This window comes from Vespa velutina, chromosome 15 (assembly GCF_912470025.1).
Source record: "Vespa velutina chromosome 15, iVesVel2.1, whole genome shotgun sequence".
In the NCBI taxonomy this organism is placed as follows: Eukaryota; Metazoa; Arthropoda; class Insecta; order Hymenoptera; family Vespidae; genus Vespa; species Vespa velutina.
Genome location: NC_062202.1, coordinates 2,469,469 through 2,481,968, shown reverse-complemented (window position 1 = coordinate 2,481,968; position 12,500 = coordinate 2,469,469). Strand labels below are relative to the sequence as shown.

The window sequence follows — 12,500 nt, the reverse complement described above, 5'->3', positions numbered from 1 at the left end:
CTTTCGAATCGAGAGGAAGTTTAATTTGTGGATAAAATAAAATAAAATAAAAATAAATAAAAGGGATTTTAAATTGGGGGGGGGGGGGGAGGAGAAAAAAAGAGGAAAAAAGAACACGGATAAAAAAAAGCAAAATTCATCGGTTGGCGTGTAAATTTATTTCGCTTCTCTGGCTTTCGAGCTTCGATATAAAAGCCGTTAGGAGTAACTATTCGATATAGCCAACACGATGGATAGTTTCTCGATTGTAACATGCTAGTAACGTGCGTTCGATCTAACTGCCTGGAGGTAACAGCTTGTTTTAATACTGGAGTAACATCGAAACGAGAGAGTGTGTACGCTCCTCTAAATAGTTCGATCATCGAGCTTGTACCAATTGTATTACGAAAGGGAAAGTAAAACGACTTGATCATGTTTCCACTATCATCTCTCTATTTATTTTCTCATTTAAACGGATTTATTTATATAGATTTTTCTCGACTCTAAATCTCACGAATATATCAATATTATAAAATATTATGCCTGAAGATAGGCATCACTTTATACCTCTTCGCCGATAATATAGATTACGAACGTTATCGGTAAGAAACTTTTTTTAAGTCCCTGTGATAGGCAATACAGTCGCACATACTTGTACGGATAACGGGATATCTTTGTTCAGGGGCTCAAAAAGTTTCTTAATATAACTCTATCCATCATCTATAAAATATAAAATGTTGTGTCTGCTTTCGGAAACGATACTAACGATTAAACATTAAAATTTTTATACGACCCAAGACAACATGAATAAAATATATATTACAAATAATATATTAATGTTATACAGAAGATATTCAAAATACTATTCAAGATATTCAAAAACAAATTCTTCTTCTATATATAAAATACGTATATTATAAAGTTTTCAATTGGTAGAAAATAACTTCCTTTCTTTTTCTCTCTTTTTCACTCATCGATATAAAGGAGCTAGTAACCTAGCAACACCCAACGATGCCACTTGGGCATCTTCTCTCGGCATCTGTTCGGCTTTCAATTTGTCTTATCTTCGCGATCTACTTTACAGCATTTCTCCTTGCGAAGAAAACGTGGTAACGTGTTAGGATACTCCGAAGAACAAACCGAACGGGAAATAGAAATTATCCTTGTCGGTTACTTACACTTTTCAACTCCTTTTCCACTTTTCCTTCTTCTCTCACTCCAATCCCTCGCTAACCCCTTACCAATCCTATCCTCCTACCCACGCCTAACTCCCTCCCTTTTAACAAGAGAAAACCGACAAGAGGGATAACGAGATAATGCTTTTTGTGACTAGTAGTAATACCAGAGCCACTTTAAGTAAAACGAATCATATCTTCTATCCTCGTCGTTAAAAATTACACGATCTTTCCTCGATTACGACGACCATTATGAATCCTTCTGATTAATTCAGTCGATTCGGACGAAAGAATGATCCAATAGGAAGCAAAAAGATATTCTTTTTTTCTTTCTCACTTCCTCTCTCTCTCTCTCTTTCTCTCTCTCTCTCTCTCTCTCTCTCTCTCTCTCTCTCTCTTTCTCGCACGAATCCATTCGTAATTACTATAAAAAAAAAAAAAAAAAAAAAAAAAAAAAGGAAGAAATCGTCTTTTCATTCGGCTGTTAACGTTTGCCGTTCGTATCATCGAGTCGCACGAAAGAAAAATAATAAAAAAGAAAAAAAAAATAAAATAAAATTAAAAGAATCCAATCTCTGGGAAAATCATGTTGCGAAAATGAATTACTTCATGAGTATGTCTACTGCAATTTAACTTTTGAAATGTGGTTTAAACGCCGAAGGAAAGAAAATCTGCCATAAGAGGAATTCGATGGTGAGAGCTTAACGTTAGCTAGTTTGTGTATTGGTATCTATAGTAATAGGAGTCTAAATAACGTATCGGAAAAGATTAAATTCTTTCACGTTGCTTTCTTACCCTCGATGTTTACACGAGGTAGAAAAATTAATATCAGAGATTAGCCTCATTTCCTCTTCTTCCTTCCTTCCTTCCTTCTTTCTTTCCTTCCTTCCTTACCGATATCCTCTTTAATTTATATCATCGAAGCAAAAAAGAAAAGAAAGAAAGAGAGAGAGAGAGAGAGAGAGAGAGAGAAATAAAAGTAAAAAAAAAAAAAAAAAAAAAGATGGAGAAGAAGAAGAAGAAGAAAGGGGAAAAAAAGAAAGAGAAGAAGGTTAAAAAAAATTATCCTTCTTAAACAAATTCATTGTTGTTATTGTTATTGTTGCTTCTGTTGTTGTTGTTGTTGTTGTTGTTATTGCTGTTGTTGTTTTTTCCTTCCCTTTTTTCTTTTATATATCGAATCAATGAAAAGTTAGACATTTTCAAAAAATAACTAGTTCGACTTTGGCAAAGATTTCAAGTTCTTTGAAAGAAAAAAAAAAAAAAAAAAACAAAAAAAAAATTGGGAAAAGCTTCGTTAACGAAGAAGAGAAAGAGAAAGAGAAAGAGAAAGAATGAGAAAGATAGAGAAAGTTCATGCCACGTGCAGTTTGTAACGTAAGTCATGTCACTTCTCGCGGTTTATTATAATGAGGCCAGGGGGTAGCTTTACACGGGTCCTTGGCACGTAGCCTCCTCTTCTGCCGAAGCTAACCATTACTACTACACTAATACAACAACTACTATCTACAGCTCTACTACGACTACTATTACTAATACTACTACTAATACTACTTACTACTTTTCTAACGTTGCATTGATTACCCACGTACGTACATATTTTAACGCATCCTCGTAGAACCATCAAGGAAATTCGATCACATCGTGGTTCGGTATCGAAGTCATCGAATTAAGATCGATTCACAACGAAACGCCATTAACCGAGCACTTTATCCTCGTTATCGTCCTCTATATTCGTTATCCCCCATAGAAGAAGAGAGTTACTTTGGAAACTTTCAACTGTGTCCAAAGAGTCTAACTAGAGGAACTTTCTTCTATGCGAAAGAAAAGAAAAAGAAAAAGAAAATAAATAAAAAGAAGAAAGAAAGAAGGAAAGAAAGAAAGATACAAGGAAGAAAGAAAAAAGAAAAAGACAAAGAAAACAAGAGGAGAAAAGAGAGGAGAAAAGGATAAGGAAAAAAAAAAGAATAGAAGGAGAGAGAAAAAAAAATTCAGCTCTTTCTTATCTCGTAAAAACTTTCAAGTATGACTCGAAGAAAAATAAAAGAAATAATTTAGATAATGATAATAGAATATGAACGTTCTCATGAAACAAATATCTTGAAAGAGATTGAAACGAGGAAAAATAATTTAGATATCGAAAGAAATTCTAATAATGGACACGACGAATGATAATGCCAAAAAGAGAATACGTTTATATGTGTTCGTATATGTATGTGTGTGTGTTTGGGTGTGTGGGTGTGTAGATACATACGTAGGTATACGTTACTTTCATGTCATCTTCCAAAACGTTAAATCGTGGAAAAGCGATGAGAGGAAGCATTAACGTTGGAACGAATTCGATATGGCACGTTAATTAAAGTTATACGCAACTTCTACAGACAAAACGTATGGTTGCAACACAACGAGTGATAGTAACGTGAGCCTGCCAAAAGTATTACAGCTGTTTGCCAGCTAGCTACGATGAAAGTTCAACTTGCCGTCGTACGTATAAAAGATTCATATAAAATTATCTCTAATAAATAATAATAATAAGAAGAAGAAGAATAATAATAAGAATAGGAATAAGAATAATAATAATCATTATCATGATCATGATCATGATCATCGTTATAATCATCATTATAAAAATAAAAACATTTAGATCTCATCAGAGAATTAAAGTGTCACCGGGATGGAAGATAAGCTAAGGTAGTCCCATTAGAATTATCGTGTATACTACTCACGCATGAAAGAGTCATAGGTCAAATTGGACTCCGGAGATTTAACTCGAAATTACCTCCCGTCATGCGAATGAACTTTGGTAAATCGGAGATAGGAATAAACTTTGAAGTGAATCGTCTTTCGGTAGGTTTGATATGATAGATCTGAATAAATTACATGATTGAAAGAGAGAGAGAGAGGGAGAGAGAGAGAAGAAAAGAGAAGAAAAGCTAGTTATATACACGTACGCACACACACACTCTCTCTCTCTCTCTCTCTCTCTCTCTCTCACTCTCTCTTTGATATATAGAAAAAGAAAAGAAAAGAAAAGAAAAAAAAAACGAGAGAGACAGATATATCGAAGGGAGGCCAAAAGTCGTTCGGCTCTCTACCCTTCTACGTCACCATCATCACCACCACCACCATCACCACCACTACCTCCACCACCACCATCGCCATCACTATCGCCACCATAGGCAATTTTATTGGCGAGTACTTCAATCGTACTTTACGCGACGTATTCTCAAGCGAGACTACGAGGAGACTACGGCTACAACGATTTCTCTGTTATATCTCGGCAACATAAACATCGTAGAAAAAATAAATATGAATCGCCATAAAGATTCGAAACGATCGTAAAGGATCGTTACTCACGATGGCTGTGTCGCCGTTAAATCGCGACCTTTGCCAAAAATGGGCAAAGGCATTGTCATTAATGTCTCCACCGTGAATAAACCACAACGCGTAAGTCATTAACAACCAATTCTTTATTATATCTTCTACGTAATCATTATTTACCTTTATAATTGTGACGACGTTAGATTACGTGTCTCGTAAAAGCAAAGTGAGAGAAGAAGAAGAAGAAGAAGAAAAAAAAAAAAAAATAGAAATCAAAAAAGAACGGGCCATACACGTTTTCAGTTCGAAGATTAATCTAAAAAGAAACAAAAGAAAAAAAAAAGAAAAAAAAAGAAAGAAGAAGAAGAAGAAGAAGAAGAAGAAAAAAAAAAGATTCTTAAAAGAATCTGAAAAGACAATTCTAATTTTTTTTAACCAAAAAGAAAGAGAGAGAAAAAAAAAAGGAGAAAGATAAAGAGAAAGAGACAAAAGGAAAGGAGAAAGAAGCTCGTCCAATGGGTGCCCTGTTTTATTTAAAGATAATGTTTTACGATCACGCGATGACTCTTCATCTTTTAATCCTTGTCCATTGCTAGATCCTTCTCCTCCTCTTCCTCCTCCTCCTCCTCCTCCTCCTCCTCCTCCACCTCCTCTTCTTCCTTCTTATCGTTCGTCCTCGAACTAGTATCCTATCTTTTTTCGACGATAACGATTTTATCTTAGTTCTCCCCTTAGTCTCCCCATTCTATCCCTACGGTAACATTATCGATTCGAAATGGCATTATTATCAATCGCGATGACATACGATCTTGACGAACCGAATGGGAAGTAGAGAGACAGTTCGCATGGTGCATAACCGAAATGGACATGAACACCTAGTTGAGATTCGGGTCAGCGGCTTGGCGAGCTTGTCCTGTTCTCTGGGGAGGAACGATGTGGGGTAGCTTCGGTTAGAGGATAAAGAGAGGGAAGGAGAGAGAGAGAGAGAGAGAGGGAGAAAGGGGAAGAGAACATGAGTATAAAGAGAGAAAGATTGAAAGGATGAGAATGAAAAGAGATCAAATGAGAGAATGAGGATAAAAAAGGATAGTGAAAAGGATGAGGATGAAAGAAGAAATGGAATGAAAGAATTAAGTTAGAATGATATAGATTGAAAATGAGGCTTAAAGAAAGAGATAAAATAAGAAAATTAAAAAACGAAGATATATATATATATATATACAATATATAAAAATATATACATTTTTGTAGTTTATTACTTTTTCTATTAAGTATATTTGTATAATAAATAAGAAAGAAAATATAATTTTGTTTACAGATTAAATTACTTTACTACTATATGAAACTATAAATTTATAATTTATATATATATATATATACATATGTACACGAAAAGAGAGAAAGAGAGAGAGAGAGAGAGAGAGAGAGAGATAAGAGGGAAGGATTTAGAGATGGTGGACAAATTATCCACCTTCTTGGAGACTCCACAATCCTCTGGGCCATCCTGTCGAAGCATCCAGTCGATTCATCCAGTGGGAATCTCTCCTCGAAAGACTCGCGACCCACGCCCTAATAGCTGCCTATAGGGATGCGTCGAGACTCCCGATGGACCGAACGAAATCTCGTGCATTGTGCTAACCCAAACCCTCCTTCTCGCTCTCGTAACTCACGATGGAAAGCAGGAGAACGACGCAGGATGCAGGAGAAAAGCTCTTTCCAATTTGCCATGGTGCTCCTGCGTTCGACGGGAGATCGAAAGATATTTAAGAGACAACGTTTTCGTCTCCTCCTCCTCTTCTCTCTCTCTCTCTCTCTCTCTCTCTCTCTCTCTCTCTCTTTATTTCACTATGAACGACGTCATTATTCACTTCCTTCTTCCTTTCAATTCGTTAAATTTTTAGTTCGAAATTTGTTATACGTGAATTATTTTGCAAAATCATACAATTTTGCCCATCATTAGGGGCACTCGTTCGTTTAATATCTATTAACAATTATCACTTTAAAGGTGACGTAAAAATTTTGAAAGCAACATTGAAAATAAAGTATGATCAATGAAATGAAATAAAATGAAAAAAAAGAAAAAGAAAAAGAGAAAAAAAGAAAAAGCAAAAATAATACAAATATTTACATTTTTCTATGCAAAATATATATTGGAAATGCACAATTTTTTGCCTATTATTAGGGGCACTCGATCATTGATCGTAAAAATTATCGAAGATCTTGTGAAAAGAAATGTATATATATATATATATATATATATATATATATATATATATATATATTTTCGTAATAATTTTTAAAAAATAAATTATAATCAATGAAAATAAACTGAAATCAACGATATTATTATCGACGATTTCGATTAAACAATATTGTGATAGTTAAAACGATAAAACTTAACGACTTAAAAACAGAAACATTTTGGGAAGGGAGGGTGGGGGGAAACGTATCGCTTTAATTAATTCGTATCGTATCAACGTTCTTGTTGCTTGAAATCTTTTCGCAAAAAAAAAAAAAAAGAAAAAAGGAAAGTAGTAAAAAAGAAATAAACAAACAATAAAAAAAAAAAGAATAAATAAAAAAACGATAAGAAAAAGAAGAAAAAAAGATGGAAAGGAAAGGAAGAAAAGAAATAGCGTTTTTCATAAGAAAGGTCAACGTAGGCAATCTCTTCTTTGATAATACTAACGTCGTTTCAACGAAAAAGTGACTCGAAGAGGAGATCCTTCGTGGATTCTTCGTCGACACAATATCGTAGTGGAAAACGTAGAATGGAAAAGATTCGCGAGTACGAAGAGAAGTACGAGAGGAACGAAAATAAGAGAAGAGAGCATTCGAGAAGGATGTAACGCGAAACCGTCTACCGACTACGGCTCATAAAACCGCGCGTTTTATGCTGATGGCCTGCTGATGGTCTCAGGGACATTGTCACGAACGAGTCAAAGAAGAAAAGAAAAGAAAGGAGAGAAAAAAAAAGGAAAGGAAAGGAAAAGAAAAGAAAAGAAAAGGGATGGGATAGGGATGGAAAGGGAAGGGAAGGTCGGGGGAAGGAAAAGGAATAAAAAAAAAAAAGGAAAGGAAAGGAGGCCAACCGAGACGAAGAAGAAAAGACGAGGTAGTAAGATGGAATGCGAGCTTAAGCAAAAAAAAGAGAAGAATTAAAATGGGCATACGGGTATCTTCTACTTCTTCTTTTTCTTCTTCTTTTTCTTCTTCTTCTTCTTCTTCTTCTTCTCCTTCTTCTTATTTTTATTCTTATTTTTATTTTTATTTTTATTCTTATTCTTATTCTTATTTTTATTCCTATTCTTCATCTTCCCCCTTCTTCTTCTTCTTCTTCTTCTTCTTCTTCTTCTTCTTCTTCTACTACTACTAGTTCTTTTTCGAACGATTCCTTCGTCTTCGACTCCCATCAAAACTTTTTTTCGAATGACTTTTGGCACTAGAGCCAAATGTTAAAAAGCGCCAGGTGTTATCTATTCGTTAAGTATTCGAGAAGAAATTTTCAAGGAGAGAGAAAAAAAGAAATATATATATATATATATATAATTCCTTCGCGATATTGTCCGATAATTTCGTTTTATTTCGTCCATTCGACGTCCACCTCGAGAGAATATATTACATGTGTATATTTTATTTTCATTAATTACGAATTTCGAAGTAATCGAAAGAAAAATTTTGAAGAAGGGAAAAAACAAAATTGTCGTTTTCATGGAACCGAACTTTCTTGTTTTAAAAGTATGAATAAAATTGTTCTTTCGTTTTCCTTTCCTCTTTACTTTTTTCTTTTTTTTTCTTTCTTTCTTTCTTTCATTTCTTTTTTCTTTCTTTCTTTCTTTTACATCTTCTTCTTCTTCTTTCTTTTTATTTTTTCTTTCTTACTTTCTTTTCTTTTTTGTCTTCTTTTCTTTTTTTTTTTTTTCTTTTTTTTTTTTTTTTTTTTTTTTTTTTTAATATCACTACGAATATTCATGAGCACGTTCAACTTGTTGTTTGAGATTTCAGTATTAGGAATGAAAACGAAATGTAATTTACGACGAATGTATTTTTAAAATATTCCTCAATTCGCGTCTCGTTAACATCGGCAAAGTGTTGTACTCGAAGCTTACTTGTGAAACGAATTAATCACAGAAATGAAATGCCCGATGTAAATTGAGAAGAGTGTTTGGGAGAAGAAGAAAAAAGAGAAAAGAAGAAAGAAAAAAGAAAGGACAAAATAAATATATATATATATATATATATATAACAAACACAAGGTACACCGACTGGGAAGACATTAAGAGGATTAGTACTCTAATGGTTAGACCGTTGTTAAACTAAAATAAATACGGCATACGCGAGAACGAACGTGTAATTATGCGAGTAAGTAGTAATTACCGAGTGGGACGAGAGAAAAAGAGAAAAAGAAAAGAAAAGAAGGAAAGAGAGAGAGAGAGAGAGAGAGAGAGAGAGAGAGAAAGAGAGAGAGAGAGAGAGAGAGAGAGAACGTCGAGTAGAATCAGTGAAATTTTCTGCTCTTAGAAAGGGTTCGAGAGAAAGGAAAAGAAAAAAAGAAAAGAGTTGAAAAGAGAAAAGAGAGGAAGGGTGGGAGGGTGGAGGAGGAAAAAGGAAGGAAGAAAGAAAGGAAGAAAAAAGAATCGATAAGCGATAATAAAAAATTTGAGAGAAGGAACTTGCGAATGAAGAAATCAAACGATAGGGACGAGGAAAAAAAAAAGATAGAAAAGAAAAAGAAAAAGAAAAAGAAAGGATAGAAAGACTGTTATAAGAATAAGAGAAAAGAGGGCGAATCGTTAAAAGTTCGAGACGCGTTAGTTTGGAAGGGTTTCGAGAAAATAGCCAAAGTTCCCAGGAGGCTCGTTCGTCGGTGCCTTTATTATTTTATATTTCGCGGGAAGAAGGAAGAAGGTTGAAAGGGAGGTAAGAAAGGAAGGGAGTAAGGGAATAAGGGTGGGAGTAAGTAAGGAAATAAGGAAGTAAAAAGAATGGGGAATGGTATATACGGTTGGTAAGAGTAGAAAAGATAACAGAAATTATACGCACGTTTCAAAGTGAAACAATCGTTAGTGGAGACGCGAAAGTTTAATTCGCAATGATACGCGAAGACAACGGCTGATTTCATTCTTCGCGAAAATCTAGAAAAGATTTGAAGAACCCTCTTCTCGTTTCTACTTTACGTTTTTCCCCCTCTCATTTCTCACGCGATGTATTTTTCTTGATTTTTTTTTTTTTTTTTTTTTTTTCTATCTATCTATCTATCTATCTATCTATTTGTCAATTTATCTATCTATCTTTCTCTCTCCCTCTTCATCACTGTCTCGATCTTTCTTTATCAATTTCTTTGAATATTCGATGATTGTTGAATGTATATACATATATGATTAAACATTGATAACGTTTCTAAAAGAAAAGGAGAAAAAGATTGTTCCAATTTTTGCTTCGTGCACCTAAAAAAAAAAAAGAAGAAAAAAAAAAAGAAACAAAAAAGAAAGAAAAAAGTAAGAAAGAAAAAAATGAGGTGAGGGAAAAAAGAAGACTTGTTTCTTTTTTCTTTTTTTTTTTTTTTGTTTTTTTGTTTTTTTATATATATAAAGCAAACGAAAGATCACGCGATAAGTAAATAAACGTTTATTATTGACGAGCGAAGATTAATGAATGAATAAATAACGAATTTCTATATGCTGATCTAACGTGACTATCATTTAGATTCCAAGCTTTCAAATGATCAAGCTTGGAAGGGGTTTCGTGTTTTGGTCAAGCGAGTTGTTCGCGTAACACGTGTCCAATAAATGTCATAACGTTTGGAAGTGGAGTTTCGACCAGTCTCCTCTACTACTACTACTACTACTATTACTATTCTATTACATCTCTACGTAATTCATCTGCTATATAATAATCGTTTAGTATGATCCTCTTAGAGAGCTTATTTACACATATTATATATATATATATATAAGTAGAGAAAGAGAGAGGAAAAGAGAGAGGGATGATAATGACGATGTTGAAAAGCAATGTAAAGAACATTCCCGTTGATAGTTCAAACAAAAGTGAACGAGTAAGTGAGAAAGAGGAAGAGAGAGAGAGAGAGGGAGGTAGAGAAAGAAAGAGAGAGAGAGAGAGAGAATATAATACTGCTAGTTACGGGAGGTTTCTAGCTAGGCCGGATTAAACGTGGATGCTGTGCGTTTCAGGTCTCACGTTCTTCTCCATTCGGAGTATACCGTTGAAAGCACGTACCAACGCATTTCCAGAATCACCGAATAAACACACGAGCGAGTAAAGCTTGCTGGAACGATTGCAGAGCATTTCCCTTTTTCGATGTGCCACCTGTGTTACATACATATCGTGTAATGACGACCTGATTGATGTATCGTGTTTTATATATATAGATATATATATATATATATATAAAAAAAAAAAAAAAAAAAAAAAAAAAGAGGAAGAAAAAAAAGGTAGAGGGAGAAAGAGAGAGAGAGGGAGAAAAAGATAGAGTGAACGTGTCAGATTGCCGCGCTCCGGTTCACTAAAAACCGATTAAAACGAATCGGTGAAAGGATGAAAAGAATAAAGAAAAGAGGTGAGAGAGCTACTTGCCTGTCCCATTAGAAATTCCTTCTTTCGAGCGGTTAATTAACGAGCCAAGTTTTCCACGCATACCAGATAAAGCACGTCTATTTCTCTCTTCCTCTCTCTTTCTCTCTTTCTTTCTCTGTCTGTCTATCTATCTGTCTTTCTTTCTTTCTTTCTTTCTTTCATTCTTTCTTTCTCTACTTGTACCTCGTTTTCCTCGTTTCTGTCGTATCTCTTTCTCTTTTTTCACATATTTCATTTATATTCATACGTTATTTTTATAAAGTTATTTCTTTTTTTTTTTTTTTTTTTTTTTTCCATTATAAATTATCATATTATAATCAAAAATTCTCTTTATATATATACATATATATATATATATATATATATATATATATATATATATTCCTGTATTATATTTTATATTGATGGATTACAATTTACAATTAATACGATAAATATTTCTTCTATCTATCTTCTTTCTTTTTTTTATGTCTCTCATCTTTCCCATAGATACATGATGATATATATTTATAAATTGTTGAAAATGTTTGAGAGAAAAGAATTTTTTTTCTTATTGCACATTATCATATCACGTATAATTAAAGCTTCTCTCTTCATCTATCTTTCTATTTATCCATCTTTCTCTCTCTCTCTCTCTCTCTCACTCTCTCTCTTTCTATCTATTACATTTTATTATATCGATAAAATCTCAGTGAGATAAATATTTCTTCCTTTTCTTTCCATATGTTTATCTTATTCTATTTACCTGTCCATCTTTTCCTATCCGTCTGTCTATCTTTTTCTATCTACTTGTCCATCTTTTTTCTATTTCTCCTATTTCTATATATATATATATGTCTATCAGTTTGCCTGCCTTTCTATCTCACCGTCTATCTGTCTGTCTGCCTGTCTGTCCGTCTGTCTATCCGTCCATCCGTCCGTCCGACTTTGTTTCTATTTATCCGTCTGCATGTTCCCTCTTAACTTTAACTAAATCCTTTCATTTCTTATTTCGAGTATTCTCGAAAAGCGCCGCGAAAAGTGGCGAAACTCTGTGAAAAGTCCGATGTTAATTGTAACGTAATGTATGTAAAGCCCAGCATGCCACAAAGTAAAGAGGACGACGAGTGCGAGTGAGAGGGGGTGTGAGTAAGGGATGAGGGATGAGTGGGGGTAGGGCAAACTCGTTCAGTTCGTGGGGAAAATGGGAGCGAGGAAGTAAGTAGACGGTGAACAGAGGGGGAGAGGGGTAGGTATCGCTTAGAAGATGGTAGCAAAGGGGTGGTACTAAGTACCGGGACGTTGCTCGCGGTGGCGGAGCTTCAGGGACGAAATAAGCGACGGTAAAAGTAGGGGAAAGAGCGATCGTGGCGAGAATCCTTGGAGACCAGCCAAAGTGTCGGCCGTTGTATTATAGTCATTACGAGAAACTTATCCTGAACGTTGTACGTC

At 34.4% G+C, this 12,500-nt stretch overlaps 1 protein-coding gene and 1 long non-coding RNA gene across 3 annotated transcripts in view; both read right to left on the bottom strand.

Annotated features, from left to right (window-relative positions):
• Nucleotides 1-4,096, bottom strand: part of LOC124954275 — a 6,996-nt gene extending 2,900 nt beyond the window's left edge. The window contains exons 1-2 of one of the 2 annotated variants that reach the window (XR_007102502.1): nt 3,881-4,096; nt 2,751-2,968 (exon numbers count right to left, since the gene is read on the bottom strand). This is a non-coding gene — a long non-coding RNA (uncharacterized LOC124954275). The remainder of the gene's footprint in view (nt 1-2,750; nt 2,969-3,880) is intronic. The other variant, XR_007102503.1, reaches the window with a different exon arrangement.
• Nucleotides 4,097-5,181: 1,085 nt separating this feature from the next.
• The window catches only part of LOC124954274 (ubiquitin-related modifier 1), an 11,029-nt gene continuing 3,710 nt past the window's right edge, over nt 5,182-12,500 (bottom strand). The window contains exon 5 of the mRNA XM_047506933.1: nt 5,182-5,395. Within this exon, the coding sequence (XP_047362889.1) occupies nt 5,351-5,395 (45 nt within the window). The 3' untranslated portion in view covers nt 5,182-5,350. The remainder of the gene's footprint in view (nt 5,396-12,500) is intronic.